Source organism: Lampetra fluviatilis, chromosome 3 (genome assembly GCF_964198595.1).
Source record: "Lampetra fluviatilis chromosome 3, kcLamFluv1.1, whole genome shotgun sequence".
Taxonomy (NCBI): Eukaryota; Metazoa; Chordata; class Hyperoartia; order Petromyzontiformes; family Petromyzontidae; genus Lampetra; species Lampetra fluviatilis.
The window spans coordinates 34,341,969-34,362,167 of record NC_136277.1 but is presented as its reverse complement, the minus strand read 5'-3'; the positions used below and the strand labels follow the sequence as shown (position 1 = coordinate 34,362,167).

General features: G+C 50.6%; 2 protein-coding genes across 6 annotated transcripts in view; one reads left to right on the top strand and one right to left on the bottom strand.

The window, feature by feature from the left end:
* The window catches only part of LOC144931060 (transient receptor potential cation channel subfamily M member 7-like), a 56,769-nt gene extending 41,082 nt beyond the window's left edge, over window positions 1–15,687 (bottom strand). For 4 of the 5 annotated variants that reach the window (XM_078854965.1, XM_078854967.1, XM_078854968.1 and 1 more), the window contains exons 1-4: window positions 15,489–15,687; window positions 3,813–3,892; window positions 2,572–2,610; window positions 767–977 (exon numbers count right to left, since the gene is read on the bottom strand). In XM_078854965.1, coding sequence (XP_078711091.1) covers window positions 767–977; window positions 2,572–2,610; window positions 3,813–3,892; window positions 15,489–15,491 — 333 coding nt within the window. In that variant the 5' untranslated portion in view covers window positions 15,492–15,687. The remainder of the gene's footprint in view (window positions 1–766; window positions 978–2,571; window positions 2,611–3,812; window positions 3,893–15,488) is intronic. The other variant, XM_078854966.1, reaches the window with a different exon arrangement.
* Window positions 15,688–16,366: 679 nt separating this feature from the next.
* MIEN1 (migration and invasion enhancer 1) lies at window positions 16,367–20,087 on the top strand. The gene is made up of 4 exons (XM_078854963.1): window positions 16,367–16,515; window positions 18,073–18,170; window positions 19,195–19,271; window positions 19,662–20,087. Exons 1-4 carry the CDS (start codon window positions 16,487–16,489, stop codon window positions 19,743–19,745), a joined length of 288 nt encoding a protein of 95 aa, XP_078711089.1. The 5' UTR covers window positions 16,367–16,486; the 3' UTR covers window positions 19,746–20,087.
* The last annotated feature ends 112 nt before the right edge of the window (window positions 20,088–20,199 follow it).

Below are 20,199 nucleotides of genomic sequence, written 5' to 3'. Positions count from 1 at the left end.
GAAGCGGGTTTCGCGTCCACGCGGCGAAAGCCATCGGCGATAAAGGCGGCACGTCGATGGCCCGCCCGCACGCACCGAGGTTCGGTACGATAAACACTCCCGGCACCCGCAGGTAACAGGAAATGATTCCGAAACTCAGTGAAGCAACCACCTGCATCGCGTGGCAGGTGGCCCCGCATGTCACTTGTATTATAGAAAGCACATTTTCCGCGCCGAGTGGAATTCTACGGTAGCAGCAGGGCACAGGAGGGCACAGGAGGGCAAGGTGGCTGAGGGTTTATGAAATACTGTAACAGGATCTCACTTTTAATTACTTCAGCATCTGGAGATCCAGGATGCCGGCATGAAAATATATTTTAAGACATATTACCAGTTCGTTATTTGCCGATATTTCTTTCTGCAGTCATCATCCTTGAGCCAGAAAATAGCTGTGAACCCAGTCACCTTTGCAGCCACATTCAGTACAAGTCATAACTCAAAAAGTAAATAATTATATATAGGCAGAGTATCAATGCAATAACAATGCATGAGAACATTTATCACTCTACACTGCGATGGTGTAACCAGTGTATTTGAGGCCGTGTGTCAAAGACGCGGCGACGGGAGAGTTCACAGGACAGGCCACACCCCTATCGCTTAGATCTAGGTAGAAGGAAGTGGAGAAGGTGCAGGGAGTGGAGAAACAGGAGGTAAAGGAAGAGGAGGTGATGGTGGAGACGAAGAGAAGGTGCAGGAGGTGTCCGCCGCCAGCCACGGGGCCCCTGACCTTGGAGCGGTAGGTGTGCGCTCCACCCTGGAACTCGATGATGCCGTACGCGTCCGTGGGGGAGCAGCGCGTGTGCCGCTCCACGTTCCAGCTGCCCTGCGGGTCGGCGCCGGACTCGCCCACGCCCATGGTGAGCCCCGCTCGCGACGACGCCGGCGAGAGGCCTGGCGCCGGGCCTTCGTGCTGGCCCACCAGCCTCCCACAGCAGCACCTGTGCCACCACCACCACAAAAAATAATATTATTTATACAAAGGCCACCCATATAGCCTTCAACAGACTGCTGGAGAAAATGGTGTTCACGAGCCCCTATTAAGGCTGGCACGGCACACGAGGGGAGCGTGGGTGGCCAGCACCACGCCATTCATTTGATGCCCGAGGACCGGTTCAGATATTTGTAGCGCAGTGCGCTATCTATGGCACTACCGCTCCTCACCTACAGCACTGGCAAGCACAACGACACACACCCCCACAGCCTCGACTGATGCGTGATGATGGATCAGTGGCGTTCAGTGGCGTTCATCAATAGATAATTGATTTCTTTATTTACGTACCGATTGCTTCACAGATTTCAGTCAAGAAGAGAGAGACTCTGTCAATAATTGTCAGAGAGTCCTGAAGAGTTTACACAATTGAACATTTAAGGCGATGGATTAATTAATACACTCACAGCTGTTACAATTAGAGTAACTACGTGAGCAATATATTCACTAAATAAACATAGAAACTAAACATGTGTCGTTACTCCAAGCCAGGTCAGAGCCCAATAATGTTTTCGTGGAAACCACTTTTCCACTGATTTTCAGTGACTTTCAGTGGAAAAGGGGCCAAACGATTAGAAAGTAGCAGTCCTTTAACCAATTTTTACAACAAATCTCTGCTCCATCAATCATATAAATCAGACCCGACGTATCTTGCACAAGGAGACAGCTGAACATACGAAATACAACATACGTGTTTGTATAATGATTCCTTGGTTTTGTTTAGGTTATTGCGATTCGGTGGAATTGGCCGACACTCTTCAGGAGACACCAAGTGGAGGCTGCCTAACGGGACGAGCGATCCGTATCAGTGGGGCTCCCGTGTAGCGAGACCATGACCAAGTCCGCTGTGGGTCACAATGCCCGTGTGAAACGTGAGCCCTCCCCGGGGAAAGTGTGTGCACGCGTGCATCTAAACGCTCGCATTACGGATGTTTTGGGCCGTTCTGCTGGCCGGTAACAAGGATCGCTGCCGTGCAGATGCACATACCGGGTTAATAATAATACGCTACCCAGGAATGACTGCCGAATGAACGTCATCACACTGCCAAAGACAACAGGCACTTCGACTTCAATTCACTCCCAATTCTAATTCAATCCTTCCTCCGATTAGCACGGTTGGTTATGTACGGTGCGAAGGAAGTTCAACATACATACATGCATACATTTGGGAACTTTGGTGTCAGGATAGTTGATCTAATATGACTACTGCTATTATTCACGGGTAATACTGGGCTAGGTGGTAGAGCACCTGACCCACATTCAGAAGGTCGGGGATTTCAAATGCTGGTGAGCAGGTTGACACAAGCCATCATCATCGTCATATCTCCAAGGTCAATTAATTTTTTTAGCACCACTTTGTGGGCAGTCAAGAGTGGTAATAACATGGAAAAACTGGAACCTGTCATGAGAATGTGGACATTCTATCAATGGCCGAGGAGTAGATAGTAGCACCCCTAATGCTTGCTTAAAAATGAAGAAGAAGTCACAATTCATGACTTCTTGTTAAATAGCTTGGTATTGACATAAACAAAAAAAAGTCTTACCTGATAAGCTGCTGACAAATCTGACATCCTGGAAGACATCTGTGAAACGACAAACCTCAAGTCACGTGATACTTTACAGACAATCGAAATGAGAACGCGGGCTAATCTGCAATCGAATCCTGTCAGAAAACTTTTGAGCCTAAGGGAAATGAATAGAACTTGAATGCTCAATCCACAATGCAGGGAGGGGGCCACATTTATAGTTTAAATGATAACCCTCAAGGATGTATCGCGCACGAGCAGCAGATATTTGAACTGTGCCCAAAAGCTGCTTTTACAATAGCGCAACGGTGTGAGTAAACTTCCTCTTGCTCAGAACGCACGCAGTGTATGACACGCTGCACCCTCGATGAGTGGGAGTTTGTTCTGAACAGATGCCCTTTGGTAACATGAACTAAATTGTACATGTTTTAAATAAGACGATCGACGGTTCTGAGCAGATGCTTGATTTAATCAAGATACAAGCAATACACGTTGATTGAGCGTTCCGTCGACGAGTGGGCGTTTTTCCCGTACCATCACGCTCGTGTGAACAAATAATGTTCACGTGATGCGGAGCCCCACGGTGGAACAAAACTACAGCAGCTGTCGTTCCAAATCTGTGAGAGAGCGTGAGAGCGTGCGTGAAAGTGTAAGTGAAAACGTGCGTGTGTGAGAGCGAGCGTGCGTGAGAGCGTGTGTACGTGAGAGCGCGCGTGAGAACGTGCGAGCGTGCATGAGAGTGAGCATGCGTGAGAGTGAGCGTTCGTGAGAGCGAGCGTGAGAGCAAGTGTGCGTGAGAGCGAGCGAGCGTGTGTGCGTACGTGCGTGAGAGCATGCGTGACAGCGTGGGTGCGCGAGCCACCCTGGGTGGGTCGCAATCATGTGATGACAAATCGGGCGATTCTAACGAGCCGCACATCAACGCACGGCCTCCCCCAGCCGACACCGCGGCTCCCAAGCCTTTGAATTATTAATCGCAGAACTGCTGCTGTGCAGTGATGTCATTTTGAAACACTGCCATGCTGATCAAACTTAAAACCTTGCAGTGTTTTAAATAAGACTCCACAGCCGAGCATTGATAGATGAGTGCTGAAAACAAACAGCCAAATTATCAGCCAAAGTGTCTGCTTTCCACAGACCTGGCTTGCGATGGATCGCACAATTACAACGCTATGAATAACAGTATTTCAGCCAGACGGCCGACACAATCAGTGTTTGCGAAGTTTGTATGTATCTGTGCTTACACGGTCAACCCTTACCTGTGCGGATCTTTGGAGCTGGGGATGATGTAACAGCATTCTCTCCTGCTGAAATTTTGTTCAATCCAGGATTTCTGGGACTGTGGAATGACAACAGAAATGCAAGGTCAGTGAGTAAGACGCAACAACCGCCAGGCCTAGGAATGCATTGCAAACGTGCTCGTAATTAAATCGTTAAACCGCGTTTGTACTTTTCAGAGAACGCAGCTTTTGCGCCCCATAAACAGCCGGCTGTTTTAACAGCAACAGTCGCATTGTGGTTTGGCCAACAAAGCAGACACCAGACTGAGTTGTAAAAGGACACGGCGCACACCCGAGGGATTGAGAGGGCGCGGCGTGACAGAGGGGTCACACGAGCGCATGCGGTGGGAAAGCGAGCGGCCGCACCACCAGCAAGCGTGCGCCGCCGCACTTGTCGTCGCGTTCATCGCTCATAGTCGGCGCGCCACCCAGGAAAAACCGGACGCGGAGGCCGATTTGTCCGCGTCTCGATCGAGCACGGGTCGCTCGTAAGCGACACGTTCGGGAGTTACGGCCACTAGCGCGGCGGGCCCACGGAGCGGCGCGAGCAGCCGGGGACGCCGCGCGAGGATTAGCCGATGAGAGCGTGGGCCTCGAGGATTGACACCGTCATGGGGGCTGCTGGCGCCGCGCCCGGACTCCCCGTCAAAGGCGAGCGCGCAAGCACGCGCTCCTTCTTCTGCCTTCACTGGAGGAAATGGTGGTGGCAGCCGGCCACGTTGGGTGGAGACGGCGGTGGCGGTGGCAGCCGCCCGTCGCTCCGAAGCCGGTGCCGCCCTCGCTGCCTGTGGCAATCGCCGCTAAAAGCCACGGAACAGGTTGACCGGGCAGGAGCACCACAATGATTTTTTTTTATTTTACCGGAACTATTTTGTGAAATTTACAATTAGTTAATTACTCTGATACGTGTCAGGTATCAAACGAAACTTAGGCTGAAGATTTAATGGGGGGGGGGGGGGATCTCGGCAACTTGACATGAGAAGGGCCGATGGCGTGCAATGTGAGCGCTGCTGCTGCTGCTTTTACTGCCGAGTCCCTTTCCTGCCTCGGTATTCACCGTGGGGCACAAATTCCTCTCGCTCGCTGCGCGACTCTCGCAGAGCGGCACCGTCGTCGCACAACTTTATTCCTGGCCACAGATTCTGCCTTGGGATTTTTATCATCGCAGAAATTTTGCTACATATGAGAGGAGTTTGAAGCGTCATGATATATATCAAAAATTGTCATTCGACATGATGCAAAAATGTCTATATATATAACTTGACCTTTTTCTGAGTGAGAAGTGGGAGGATTAAGTTAAAGCAAATTGTAACTTGCTGACCCGCCTCCACTGGACATCTGTAAACAAAGAGCTTCGTAGCTCATCGGATTCCTCCAGGAATAAATAAGGCTTCTGATTCCGAGTCCGATTATACATTTCGTTGGCTCTTGTGCTCATTGAATGTCGTACTGTGCGCCTCCCATCACTTGTGGATGAGTCACCTGACCCAATGCGTGGAGGTGTTTCTGGGACCGATGTCAAAGGTGCAGGAACAAATGCGCCGACATCTCCACGCGCAGCACGGCGGTCATGACCACCGAACTGCGCTCCCGTTTGATGTCGAGAGACTTCCTTCTGACTTTACGACCCGCCAGGACTTTGTGACCCTCTTGGCGGTGACCCACACACACTCGAAGCTGCCGAGAGGGCAACCGGCAATGGGTGCAATAAAACGCAGCAACACGTGAAGGCCGACAGTCAGGGCCACGGCGCGGGGGGCGCCGGGGGCGCAGGGGGGGGGGGGCTACGTACGGGAGAAGACGGCAAAGGGTGTTTTTAAGGCGGCCTCGGAAGGGGGTCCCTTATTTACCGCGTGCAATGATCGCGACGAGAACGGTGCTGGGGATAAGAACATATAACCGCTCGAGATGCTCGGCCTGTGCCCGCGTGGCGAAGCTTAAACGGCAACAAATCGGCGTGCATTTTTGTACCGCTCGGTAACAATTGCATTGGACAATCCAGACGGCGAGACGCGCAGACAGACGTCTTTGACCTCGGCAGCCAGCAAAGCGCAGACGCAGTTGACAAGTGACGGGCACGCTGCGACGTGATGCTCGAAGCAAGGCGGCAAGCTCTGAGCAAAATAGGGATCGCTCGGAGCGTTGCACGGCAGTGAGCTTAACACGACCGGCGTGAAAATAATTCATCACAATTGTGGAACCCACCCCCGCCCTCCATCCAAACTGCCCCTCAAGGTCACGGCGCTTCAAGGGAAAGTGACGACCGCCGCCTGCCTCTTCATCAACGACTTCTCCCGCCGCACCCTCTCGTTTACTTGGTTGGCGTTAGAATTACTCCGAGTGCCGGGACGCGGGACTCGGATAAAAAAACATCGCGTCAAAGGCTTCAGTGTGGCCTCACCACTTTATCTCCCTTGCTTTGAGAGTAAAGAAAACAGCGAGGTGAGTGTGTGTGCGAAGCACGCCGCGAAAAGAACGCTGCTGCTCTCCACATGATTGATTTTGTTAATTAGCAACGATGTTTTTTTGTTCAATGTTGCATTCTAGTATACATAACGAGTAAGTGTGTCTTGTTGATTTAAAACATGTGAAAACCAGGAGTTACATGCAATTATTGGTTCACGAACAAACCGAGTGGCACCACTGCGGGAAGCCAACAGCAGTTATGCTATAGACTGCCTCACGTCGTAGGAATGTGGAATTTTTCTGCGTGACTCTCGACTGCCAGTGGAGATGGGCATTATCCTAAGCTCTCTCGTGCAAGGGCACATTGAGTTTGTATGCACTGTATCGCATACAAAAACGCAAATATCGTTTTCTTTAATTGAAAACAATTGGCGAGTGCCAATTTTCCTCTTTTGCGAGGGAGATGAGTGGGAAATGCAGAGCGAATACGTGCGTGTGTACTACCCGTGCTGCAGGCCGCTACGCTGCTGTGATTGTTGTTGTTGCTGTTGTTGTTTGTTTTTTATTCGATAATTAGCCAGGAAACCCAACTTTCACATGGCTCCGTTCTGCAGCGCTGTGTCCAATTACACAGCATGTTCCGGTCACAGCCGGAATGTGGGGCGAGTGCCGATGAAGGCAGGGCTGTCAAAATCCACGTCAGCTTTTTTTTTCCTACGACATCGCATTGATCCTCAATGCCGCGGCGGTACCTGGAGCGGCGTCACTCCCCCGGTGTAGGCGGCGAGCCGAGCTCGCGCACGACGAGTGGGCCCTGCCAGCTACACGGGAATTTTTTAAAAACCTGCCAATTCAAATAAACTAGGAGGCCTCGCAGGCTACCTGCCACGCGGCAAGTCTCTACATTTTTTAAAATTTCATCTTGAATTCGAAAGTCGAAACGTGCACGGGAATTCCCAAGGGCTGCTGTGCAATAAAAGAGCGAGGCTCCTCCCCAGTACCCCCGGGCTCCCCCCGGACTCCCCCCGGGCTCCCCCCGGGCTCCCCCCGGGCTCGTAACGACAGCACGCGAGTGGCGCCGGCCGCGCCGTAAAGCGGAGCGGTGCGCAGCGAGTCGAGGCAGCCCAGGTCGGGCGGTTTCCATAGCGTCGCGTACGGCACTGGCACCGCCGTCCTCACCTCCAATTTAATTCTCCCTTCCACCGTCTTCTTACAGTCGGCACAGCGAGCGTGTTTACTGATCGATGCCGACTCATCAGAGCGATAAGCAAGCAGCTGGTGAGTGGTCTCGTGGAGTCTCGTGGAGTCGCGCGGGGCAGGCAGTGCTGAAATTTGGATCAATGGTATCGCAGGAAATGGCACCGCTCTCTCGCTCTTCCCCCGCTGAAACAATTCGTCAATTTTCCGCGCGTGCCACAGGCTAGCTGTAGAGCAACGTTCTTGCCGGTGAACTCCGCTTCTGGATGAATACAAGCCAAGCTGCTTGAGCCATGAACAAAAATCGGCAGCGACAAACGGCTAAAATAACTTCCTTCGGCTGAATGCGCCACGTACGTACAATGCTAACGCCGCAACACAATTAATAAAAACCAGAAATGACTCAGAACCGGGTCCTGAACTTTTTTTATTTATTTACGTACACATTTTAAAGGTATTATTTCCATTTAAACGTCTGTTATTGTTATTAGATTCCCTAGAGGGAAGCCAAACTCTTTGTTTCTCTGAATTTTGCACAATCCTGCCCTTGTTGCATTCTGCACCCTGCCGTGAACCCTGTTCGCCACGCCAGGTCCCGTCTTATGAAAGATACGCTCGCTGTCTCCGCAGCCTCTCACCTGGCCATGGACAAAAGGTTTCATTCATTCGCTCTTCTTAATGAAGCTTTAGAAGATTTATTGCTGGATCATCGCCACGACAAAAAAATTTGCTCCCAGCAGCTCGCGTGCACAAGTGTCCATTCCTGCGGTGGGAGTCTGCAGGGCTCAACGAGTCACAGGAAAGCAGGCACCAGGTCTCCAAGTTACTTCGGCGGCGTGGGGGGGTCACTGGACGATTCGCACCAACACAAAGGGGCCATTAACTGTACTTAAGACAGTAGAACATTGCCAGCGTCGTAAAGTAATTTGGCAGTACCTGTCTCGCTACTCAAACACTGGGGCAGCACCTATGTCTAGCGACCACCCTAAAGCGCCGGTGGAAGCCCTCTCTCCGCACCCCGTGGTGTCGTTGCGGCACGGGATCCATCGTCTCAAAGGGAGGCGCCGACGTTCGGCGCGAGCCTCCGATTGCAAAACTCCACGACGACACCGGCAACAAACGGTCTTCATCCGCTTGGAAACGGGTAGCGTTTTGAGAGTTTGATTTATTGTCGTTTTAATTTACAATTACATTAAAACCTCACTGCGACAGAGGTTAACGACAGTTATTGTTATTTTGCTCATCAAAATATAAGTCATAGTAATCATATCTATAGCTACATTTTTTTAAATTATATTTACACATACACTTTAATCATCCAATATTATTAGAACTAGAGAGCAATAACTATCGAGTATTAAAATGCAGTTTATTTAATTTGTAAATTGCTCTCAATTACTTACACTTTTTGATCAATTAAGGTGTGTTTACATCGTTACCATGACCTTCTAGAGTCTCTCCATAGGTCAGCAAACTGTATATCTTCCACAATTACAGCGGCACAAAACCAAACAGCCACTTCCTGAGCAAGTGTACAGGCTGGGAGTTCCCTCGGGATAGCGGTGAGAAAATCCCCCACGTGCCCCTGCGGCCTCTGAGGGCCCTCTCCTTATTTTACTTAAAGTCACACCGACCGACTGATTGAGGATCTCCCGGCTAAAACCACGGCCAAGTGACACGCGGCTTCCCGGCATTCGCAACCGCGATGACTGCTGACATCTCACCTGTCTCCTGCTTGGGAGTTGTATTCGTACAGTGTGTATACAAGTGACTGGAAGGCGTGCCGACCGGTGGAGGACTACAACGGGTTTGACGGTGCCCGCGGAGAGAAAAGAGAAATCCACGCTCGGCAGATGACCAAAGTGGGGCTGGGGACAGAACCACAGGATGTGTGGCTCAACTACTGGTGCAGGCAGGCAACGATGTCAACACAGGGAGATGTCTTCAACCAGCAGTGGGCAGAAATTGGATGATTAGAATGTTTTTTTGGGGGGGGAGGGGGGGAATCATAAAACAATGGCATTTCATGCGCACTGCGATTTGAATGACGGACGGGAGGGTGACCTGGATGCAAAGGAATTCCCTTCACTTATACTAGGCTGACGTTGACATTGTCACTTGCACCATAAAAGTATTACATCAACAGACCTCAGATGGGCTGCAGAGCCTCAACCTAAATGCTTTGCGGTTACGACAAATTGAAATCTTTACCTCTTAATCTCATCTTAATCTGCATTATTGCCAGCCTAGTTATTTTATTTTGAGCGCCGTAGCTGCACCCATATTACAGCATGTGTACCCTACGCTTCCAAAATAATACTGCATTGTATAGCAAGTGAACGAGCGCTGATTCAATCTCCTCTTTTTCTTTCGCCTTTCCTGGCAGCCAACGCACACGCCCACCCCGGCTTCCTACCGGTTTTCTGTTCAAACACTCGGTACAAACGTACCCAATCACCCTCGAGGCAAAAACTCCGGCATGTGCCGCAGACCTGCTAGGTTTAGCTCCTGCAAGGGTCCAGGTGACCAACAACATGTGGACCGACCTGAATACAGTACTTTCAGGTAGAGGACACTGTCACAAATACCTAAGGGCCCTCACCATATAGCATTATAGACTGAAGCATCGAGTACTGTAAGCGAGCACCTACTAAGGATGGCACGGTATATGGGGTGCCTTCGTGTCCCGAGGGCTGATCAATCAATGAAATCAAGATTTGTAACGTGTGGCCACATTCAGCAAACATCTGAGAAGGAAGCACGGATGCCACTGAGAAATGTCTCTGCTGCGAGGAGCCGCAGAGAAAATAAATGTTTTGAGTCTGATGAACACAAATACCACCACGTACTTATTTAAGGCTTAGTCCAACTAGGTGAAGCCCAGATAGCACCTTCCACTGATGGTGTGCCATTGCACTTCTCTGCACCCCACTGCCATGTACATAATATATATATACACACACACAGGACTGTATGTATAATGTATGTATATAGATATGTGGAGGACTGAAATTGAACAAATTTGCACCATGGTGGATAATCGTTTTGTCCCACTGTCGCTAATGACAGATAACGATAAATGACAAAATAAAAGACACACAAGAGATTATACAATGGTCAATGCATTTACACAAGTAGTTATACCATTTACATAGGTCTTGCATTGGCAAACTGTATATCATTTAAGATTACGTTCGCCAAGACGTATTGTGTCAAAGGGCCCACAACCACTCAAAGTCAATCGCGGTAATAATGGTTGTGGCGTTACAAATACGCGTGGTCAACGTCACACGTTAGAAGCTATCAAAGCCCAATTTGGTAAAAATGCATTCCATAATATAAACTTTACAGCTGATATCTTGCAACCATTTGGATGTCCTTTACAAAGAAGCACCTTCCACCTGCTAAAGTAAATGACAGTAAATTGAAATTCAACCTCACGTTCCTCATCGCGGTGCTGAAGCTGAAGTGTGAATGCAAGTAGCACTGCGGGACTTGATGCCGTTGCTGCAATTCAGTGAAAACTTGCAGAGGGTTTCCTGCAGTTACTTTTGTACGTCACAATAAAGTATTTATTGAGGTCCTTTTTTTGGAAATGCCTTTTCATGGCTGCACACTTTTCATGCTCGCTACCCAGCCCGCTCGCTCGCCCGCCCGCCCGCCCGCTCGCCCGCCCGCCTTTTATTGTGCGGAGTTTGTATCAGTTGCACAAAAAAGGTATTAAAATCTATTATATCATACGATGTGTGCCAATAACTACTTGACAGGGAAATTCACAAACATCATATACCAATTATGAAATACTTGTGATGTATTTTCTGGCAAGAGCTACAACCATTGAGCAGTGCCGGTGGCACTTGGCTCACCTGGCAGCATTGGCATGGATTTGGAAATTCCACGCTCCAATGACGGGAGCCTGACTGGCCTTACCAACGACCACTTTCGCCCTTTGATACAAGCGAGTACTTATGTTAGTCAGCGATAGTCATAGCAACACTCACTTTATTAAGCCTGGTAGGATGGAGGCTGGGTTTATGCCTGTCTGGGATTTGAACCCGTGACCTTCCGACTATGAGCCTCACAATGCGAGCCAGTCTCAGCAAAATAAAAATATTGTATAAGTAGCATCATGGAAAATCCCGATATGTAAAATTCCCTAGCCAAAGAACTCAGGTTGGCGAATACGTTTGTAAGATTATTCCTCAGCCTTTACTGAATTAGAAAGTTTACATCTTCATTCACGAGTTCTATGTAGCCAGGTGAGGGGCATAAACCGGCAGTCACGAGTGACTTTTAATAATCATCATCAGCCACGGTCAATCTAGCGATACTCTACTGTTAGATGAAGGCATCCCCAATCCGCCACCACCTCTCACGATCACAGGATAGTATAATCCACCCAAGCACCAGCACGCGAGCTGATTTTAATGCTCCATCTCCTCAGTGGACGTCTCTCTGTAAGTACCGTGACCGTATTTCTACAAATATAATAAACCTCCATGACGTGCAGTTTTTCAATTTGGAATAATATGCGAGTATCAGCTTAAATTAAAAGTGATCAATATATACCATAATTATATTGGAGTTGAATCAAACAAGATCAATATTTCACTTGATGAAAGGAACAGGAGGTCACAATGTCTGTCGACTGGTCTTTCTGAGGGGGACTAATGTCTGGAGATGGGAAGTGTCATATTCAACTTAGTGACATTCACTTTCCTGTCAGATCCCTGATGTCGTAGCAATTTAATTACTCCGTATAGCAACATCCATGCGATAATTTACAGATAACAACATCCTTCTCATGCTGTGGGCTGCAGAGGTCAATGCTGCCAAATGTGTTTTACTGCACTATACCCCCACGTCTATGCCGTCTGCTCTTCACCAACGCACAACGACCGGTGTGGTAAAGTACGGTTAAACTACCCCCACCAACCCACGCGGTGTGGGTAAAACTTCATCCAGCAGCGGATAAACAAAACGTGCTGCAACATGCACACACGTGTACAATACCTCTCTCCGGGGGGAAACTCCGTGCGCCGTTTTCCAGCTGCAGTAACGGGGCGAAGAGCGCGCCTCACAACATGCCACTCGCACGCCTCACAACGTGACGCTCGCACGTCTCGCCATCTCATCCTCGCACTCGACCGGCGTCGCACGCAACCCCTCCGCCGCCCGCGTGTGCCCAGGCACTGTGCCAGTCCAGAGCCAAAATTGCGCATGAGGATGCGAGCACGAGCCGTCTTGTCCATCTCGCCCTCCCCCCTTCCCTGCGTTACTTTGCAAAAATGACGCGAATGGCTCCGTGTCAGTAAGAGACGGCGCGCGCGCACGCGCAACCCAGGCACGCTCCACACCTGCATGCATTGAAGCCCCGATGGAGCACATTGATCATGATTACCGTCACTACGAACATTAACGAGACGTTTATTTAGTGAGACTGACAGCATGTCCAACCAAGCTCGCCAAACCGTACCATTATCACCTCTCGCCCCCTTCTAATACAATTAGTGCTGTGTCAACAGAATTAACACAACCGCACCCCTTCCTCTCGGCTGTGCTTAAAGACTCCCGCTTTGTATTTCCCACTGGTCACGTAACTTTTTATTTATTAATGAAGGCAATGTAAGAAACGTATAATAAATGACCACCACCATCATCATTTCTCGATCCACTGCTGGATGAAGGCCTCCCCATGCCGTGTCACTCCGGGGGGTTTGTTTGACCATATCTCAACACGCTGGTAAGGGCGGCTTGGTGGTGCTGGTGGTGAAGGGGGTTGTGCAGACACGACTCGCTACTAATGTCAGCCGTGGCCAGGAATCGAACATAGGTTGGCAGGTTCATAGCGCAATGCGCTAACCAGCGCACCACTGCTCCACCGCAGGTGATAAGTAACGGAATTTGAACGTAAAAAATAAGCAAACCAATACTACAAAAGACAGATAAGGTTATACCCGTGACTAGTTTCATTATTTGTTTTTATTTTACCAGATATGGCCCACTGAGCTATACAGTATGGCTCGTTTCCAGAAGCGAACTGGCCACAAATGAAAGCTCAATTAAGTGGCTTATCGCGTGGAAAAGCATTGCCGGCAAATACTCTAAACGCGCGTTTCTAGATGCGGAGGGGAAACCCGGAGGGGACCAGGAGAAAAATCCATGCGACCACGTGGGAGAGAAACACGCAAACTAAAAATATGCAGGCGGTCAGGGTCGGGATCGAACCCATGACATCCTGCAAACCAGGCGAGAGAGTTCACATCTCGCCACGCTGGCGCGGGGGATCAGAGACCGAGAGATGTTTTAGGCGTTGAGATTTAAGAGGTGGTGGTGGGGGAACAGGAAGGAGTTCTCCATAAAGCGACATCTGCCCATGTGACGCAACGCGTTAGACTCGTACAATTATGTAATGCGCATCCTGTACAATGTTGATTTGATCTACTAGCGGTAATAAAATATTCACAACTGCTTGACTGGGTCGGATGGCGAATGCGTGCGCACTGCCAAGCGCAAAGCATTCAGCTCAATCGTCAAACAGCGGCCAGGTAGCACGGTAGGTACGCCTGCTCACACACTGCAGGTAGCACGGTACGCCTGCTCACACACTGCAGGTAGCACGGTTCGCCTGTTCACACACTGCAGGTAGCACGGTTCGCCTGTTCACACACTGCAGGTAGCACGGTATGCCTGTTCACACTCTGCAGGTAGCACGGTATGCCTGTTCACACTCTGCAGGTAGCACGGTACGCCTGTTCACACTCTGCAGGTAGCACGGTTCGCCTGTTCACACTCTGCAGCTAGCACGGTACGCCTGTTCACACTCTGCAGCTAGCACGGTTCGCCTGTTCACACTCTGCAGGTAGCACGGTTCGCCTGTTCACACTCTGCAGGTAGCACGGTTCGCCTGTTCACACTCTGCAGCTAGCACGGTTCGCCTGTTCACACTCTGCAGGTAGCACGGTTCGCCTGTTCACACTCTGCAGGTAGCACGGTACGCCTGTTCACACTCTGCAGCTAGCACGGTTCGCCTGTTCACACTCTGCAGGTAGCACGGTTCGCCTGTTCACACTCTGCAGGTAGCACGGTTCGCCTGTTCACACTCTGCAGCTAGCACGGTTCGCCTGTTCACACTCTGCAGGTAGCACGGTTCGCCTGTTCACACTCTGCAGGTAGCACGGTTCGCCTGTTCACACACACTGCAGGTAGTACGGTACGCCTGTTCACACTCTGCAGGTAGCACGGTTCGCCTGTTCACACACACTGCAGGTAGTACGGTTCGCCTGTTCACACTCTGCAGGTAGCACGGTTCGCCTGTTCACACACACTGCAGGTAGTACGGTACGCCTGTTCACACTCTGCAGGTAGTACGGTACGCCTGTTCACAAGCTGTAGGTAGCGCGTACGGTACGCGCCGATTCGCAAGCTGCATATCGGGCCAGGGACTTCACTGCGGGCAGTGACCGGTTGGTTCAGTCACCTGACGCGGTGGCCGTGTACACGTTACAGTACAGGCGAAGAGAGGATCACCATTCAGCTCCAAATCCGCCCCCCCCCCTCTTCACAAAAGGCAGCGCCTCCTGCTCACCACGACTCAGGTCCTGCTGCCCCCTTCGTAACCCACCCACCTCCTCACTCTCCTCCGACTCCTCTGTCCCACCGACTCGGCCCCACTCAAGCCGACTCCTCGTCGCGGGCTGTCAACAAGGAACTCCACACCCCGCGGGAGGAGCGCCAGCAGCCCCGGCGGTGACCGCAAACGCGGGGCCCCCCTCCCACTTTCCGGCGCGGCGCGCACGTGGACGGCGGGGCCGGCGCAGTCGAGTCGAGTCGGGTGGTGGTGGTGGGGCACAAGGAGAGCGCGGCGCATGGGGACAAGGGGCAAGCAGCAGCCGGGCGGGGACAAGGGGCGGCAGCAGCAGCAGTAGGCACGGGGAGACACGGGGAGACACGGGGGCAGCGGCGGCAGCGCCACCCGGGGCCGGCAGAGGGGCGACCGAGCCCGGGCACGGCGGGTGGCGCGTGGAGGAGGCGAGTGACGGTGACACCCACCATTCTCTTCACGGGGACGAGCGTCTCGCCGAGCGCGCTTGCCCTCTAGCCATGGACCTGCAGCCTGCGCAGCTTCCAGCCGAAGAAGATCCTGTTCCTGAGGAGGACAGCGAGGGCCAGGGCGGACGGGAGCTCGGTCATGCTGCTCGGGGCCGCCCGCTCTGCGCCGCTCCCGCGAACCGCCCGCCCGCTCGCGCTCGCCGCCCCGCCCACAACGCGCCGACGTCACCGCGCTCACTAACCCCGCCCACTAACACCCCCCCCCCCGCTTCACGTATGCCGAGCGCTCGCGATGACGTCATCGCGAGCGCTTCGGCGGCGTTACCGCGGCAACGATAGAACCGCGCTTGGGTGACAACACCGCCTTCTCACCGGCGTGACGTCACCACGCAACAGGGGGTGTTGGAAGTGAATTGCAAAGTTCGTAGCTTCGCGCCGACTATGTTGTGATGACAATTTCGCCCCGCGAATACGCTGTGCGCCGCTTCGTCTTGGTCACACAGCTTTTTTTTTTTAAACGGCTAATTTGTCAAAAACGAAGGCGTGTTCTGACGTCACAGCGCGCGTCGGTTTCGCAATTGCGTTGAACCGACATTGCGATTTAGAGCGCGCGCCCGACGGCCTTTAAACGCACGAGCGGCGTATTTACGCAGTCTCGCGGGGAGAATAAATAAACAAAATTAAGTTAGACCGATAAAAACCTAACGCCATTGAAATGAGCGGACAAGCTACTTAATGACGTCACGACGAGACACGCCCACGTCACGCGCGCGGAGAACCTCACGCGTCGCAGTGCCAAAGGCGTCCCGATTGGTCAATCGCGTCCTGATTGGTCAAGCGCGTCCACGCCCCCTCGCGCACGCCCCGCCCTCAATTAGCTTCCGGGAAGAAACCGGAAGAGGAAGTGTCATCTCAGCTGTCACTGCCGCCACCGAAGCCGAATCCTTTGTGGCAGCGCAGACTCGGGCGGCCGCGGACAGACGCCGACAGACGCCGCGATGGGCGTCAACGTGAACGTGGAGTACTGGTGAGGCGCTGCTTGCCGTGGTCGTTAGTCGGAGGTATTTAACCGTAGGTCATGGGAATGGGGAAATGTCCGCCACTGCTCCTCCGGGGCGGGCAACCCTTGGCGAGCGCCTCCGCCATTGAGGGCGCTCGGCGTTTGATTGTCGCGTGACTCACGGTGTGAGCGCGGCCTGTTATCGTCGTGTGAGTCATGCAACGCAGTTCTTGAGTCACTTCCGTCGGTTTATTCACATTGTAGGTTAAAATAACTGACGCCGGTGATTCTGAGGTGGTTGAGGTTTACGGCACTCATTCGTTTGTCTCCACAATAGTTGCAAAACACGTCTTCGATTGTGGCTGATTAACTTCGTATGATTTGTATTGTGTTATTCAATAAAGGTGTCTGCAAATATGTGCCCAAGGTAAATGATAAGCGAAATTGGATAACATTGTAAGAAGCAGAGTATACACAGGACAGTCATTTAAGGCGGACCAGTATCAATGGTGGAATGCAGACGAAATCAGGTTGGACTGCTTCACAAAAAAACTACACCTAACGAAAGGCAAAATACAAACGCGCCTACAGAATGTTTGGAATGGTCGAATATCACCTGCTTATTACAAATGTATTGGAAACATGGACAACGAAAAATGAACTAAATGTGAAAGGTGCGTACAGAATTTTGGGCAGATAAACAATTGTAGGTGTAGAGAGGAGGAAAGTTTTGGGTCTCAACTTGACAAGGGATTGAGGATTAGCAGCAGTCACCAGTCATGCAGGGTGACTGGTGAACGTCTTTCACACCATACATAACCAACCGCGCTAATCGGAGGTGCTGGTGAACACCACATGGCATGGTTACATCGAAACACCGCCTCAAGTGACATCTCTTCAGATAGTCATTCGCTAAACTAGATATTTACATATTCTTTGGGTCTTTCGGTAAAGTCACGTAGATAGGTTAAAAGAAAATAACAAAAAATAACAGCAGCTGTCCCCCTCTTTTCTCCCCCTTCCTGATGACGAACGCTTGTTGCGATCGAAACGTCGTAGTTATTTTGTATTTTCTTTGAACCTATCTACGCGACTTTACCGAAAGACCAAAATAATATTAATTCCTGCAGTCACGAATGGTTTAAGTCAAGATTTAGACATTTACAATAACTCAACGATTCGTCATTCCTTATTCGGTTATATAAGAACCTGAAAAAGGCTCTTACATCACTGTCAAGTAAAATCAGTGATTCTAAGAACTGTCGGTGATAGTCAAGATCCCTGACAGTGAGGAACACCGCATATTATTGTTAAACATTCAACTCTACGTACGGTGCAAAAGAAGTTCAACATACATACAACTCTAGGGAAAAAAAGGCACTGAAGTGTTTAATGCAATTACAGTGACGGAAGAACACCACACCATGCAGAGAATGTCAAGTGTCTGCTAACAGCTTTCAATTGTATTCGTTATCAACTGAGATAAAGAACTTTCCGCCTGTGCTTTCGCAATCTTGACAGCAATGTTGCTTACGGAATTGTCATTGAAGCCGGCATCTGGTCTCTGTTGCTGTGCGTGTGCAGTGGTGGCTGAGGGTACGAGCCCCGCTACCAGGAGCTGGCTGGCAACATCTTAAAGCAGGCTCCTGGGGCGGAGGTGATTGGCCAAGTGGGCCGGTCAGGTACGTGAGTGTGTTAATCTGTGCAAGTCACGGTAAAATAAAACTTTACTGCATGGTCGAGCGTTGGGTATCTAGGCTCCTTAATAATTGGCAGGTCACGGTCTAATTTGGGCACATGTGTGCACCACGCATATTGTGAGTCTAGCGAATATTATACCGACATTCTTATTCAGCATTCATTATCATCTCATCACGAAGTAGCATCAGACACGAGATGCATTGGCACAAATTCAAACCGCGCAGGGGATTTAATCCTGTAGACGCCACTCACCTGCACCAAGAGCTCGAGGTGCCAGCCTCCAGGGAGCCCTCCAGTCACCACTCTCACTACTTTGCCACGACCAGTGGATTTATCCTCCTCCAATGCCCCCTCCTCTCGCGTGCGACTTATGTCCCTAACCCCGATCCAACGGATCCATTGGCTGCGTGGATGGCATGGGTAGGCGAGAGGCTCATGCGCGTGGCTTGTGGGCCAAGGTGTGTACGTGCCTATTTGGGAACACAGTTCAGCTCCCTCCCTCGCGAAGTCAAGGGAGCCACGCCCATCCATCGCCAACCACACACACACACAACTCAGAAGGCATTTTCTATCGTGTCACGATACTAAACACGTAGGCTTTCGCGACCAATATCATCCATGAGGTTTTTTTGGGTTAGATCGCGTAAATGTGTCGTTAAAACCCGCCACCACCCGACAGCCAACTTGTAAGGGTTGTCACGTAAACAGAACGTGCCAATTCGCCACTAGTACAGCACACTGGTGTGTTGGAGAGCCAAGCCACATTTACAATCTTGAGTTGGACGTTTCACCAGTCATTACAACTAGCTTCATCAGGCGACAGCCAGATTTGTGGAGAAGTCTTTTGTTCCTATATAAGGAACGAAACGGTTCCTTATATAGGAACGAAATAGTGGATAATTGTTTCTGATAGTGCTATTTTATAGCTTTTGTTTAAATGCGTTGGATTATTGGTACCTCTACCAGTTGCGAGAAGCCTTTTCACCGTTGTCTGTCCTCCTGCAGGTAGTTTTGAAGTGACCGTCAATGGCGAGCTCATCTTCTCCAAGCTGGAATGCGGTGGCTTTCCCTTCGCCGAGGATGTAATTACCTGCTCTTATGCACCCCTCTCCATTCCAAGCGTTCTGCTCAGCCTTGCCCCCACCCACCGATCTATTCCTTCTCAGCCCGAGTGTCCCACGTACAATGAGTTGAGAACATATAACAAGGTGTGCCACCTTGCCAGAGCTGGCTTGAGGCAAAGAACAATGCTTCAGTGGTGATTGGCCGCCTTTTATAAAGTTTTTTGCGCAGTAACCAGTGTGGAAGCAGCTCTATAGTGACACCTGCAGACATTCAGCACTTAATTTATAACTCTGCTTTCCCCATCTTCAACCCGAGGAAGTTGCTAAATTTGTGTGCCTGCTGAACCCCGCCTTGTACCTTTTCCTATGGCTGCTCACACCTTGCTGTGTTTATCCCCGCTTCATCAGATCATCGCAGAGGTGAAGAAGGCGCAGGGGGGCGAGAAGGTGGTGAAGGTGACGAAGAGCCAGGCCCCATGCGTCATCCTCTGACCATGATGTTTGTCAGCCTTCAGCTGTACTTGATTCAAACACTCTGCGTTCTGGCCAATGAAGGTTTAAACTGGAAATCAAGTCACTAGTTTAAGCTGGAAGTCTTCCAGACGGTGTTTTTGGAACTTGTCAGCAGCTATTGCGAGACAAAATCGTGCTTTAATAAATAATGCATGATGAAAATTAAGGAGCTATTTAATATTTAAAGCTGAACCAGGGGATATAAGGAGTTTCGTAAATCGGTGCCAGATATGTCTTTGCTGTTTGTTAACAGTTGCATTTACAACACTGAGTGCCTCACTTTTTGGTTCAAATGAATTGGTAATAAACCACTGCTCGTGACCAGACCTGTTTGCTCACATTCTCTCCCCTCCAACTGGGGGTCACCGTCATTGCTGCGCGAAGTGCAGGCAATGCCGTGTCACATATTACACAGTTTTTATTGCGGGACATT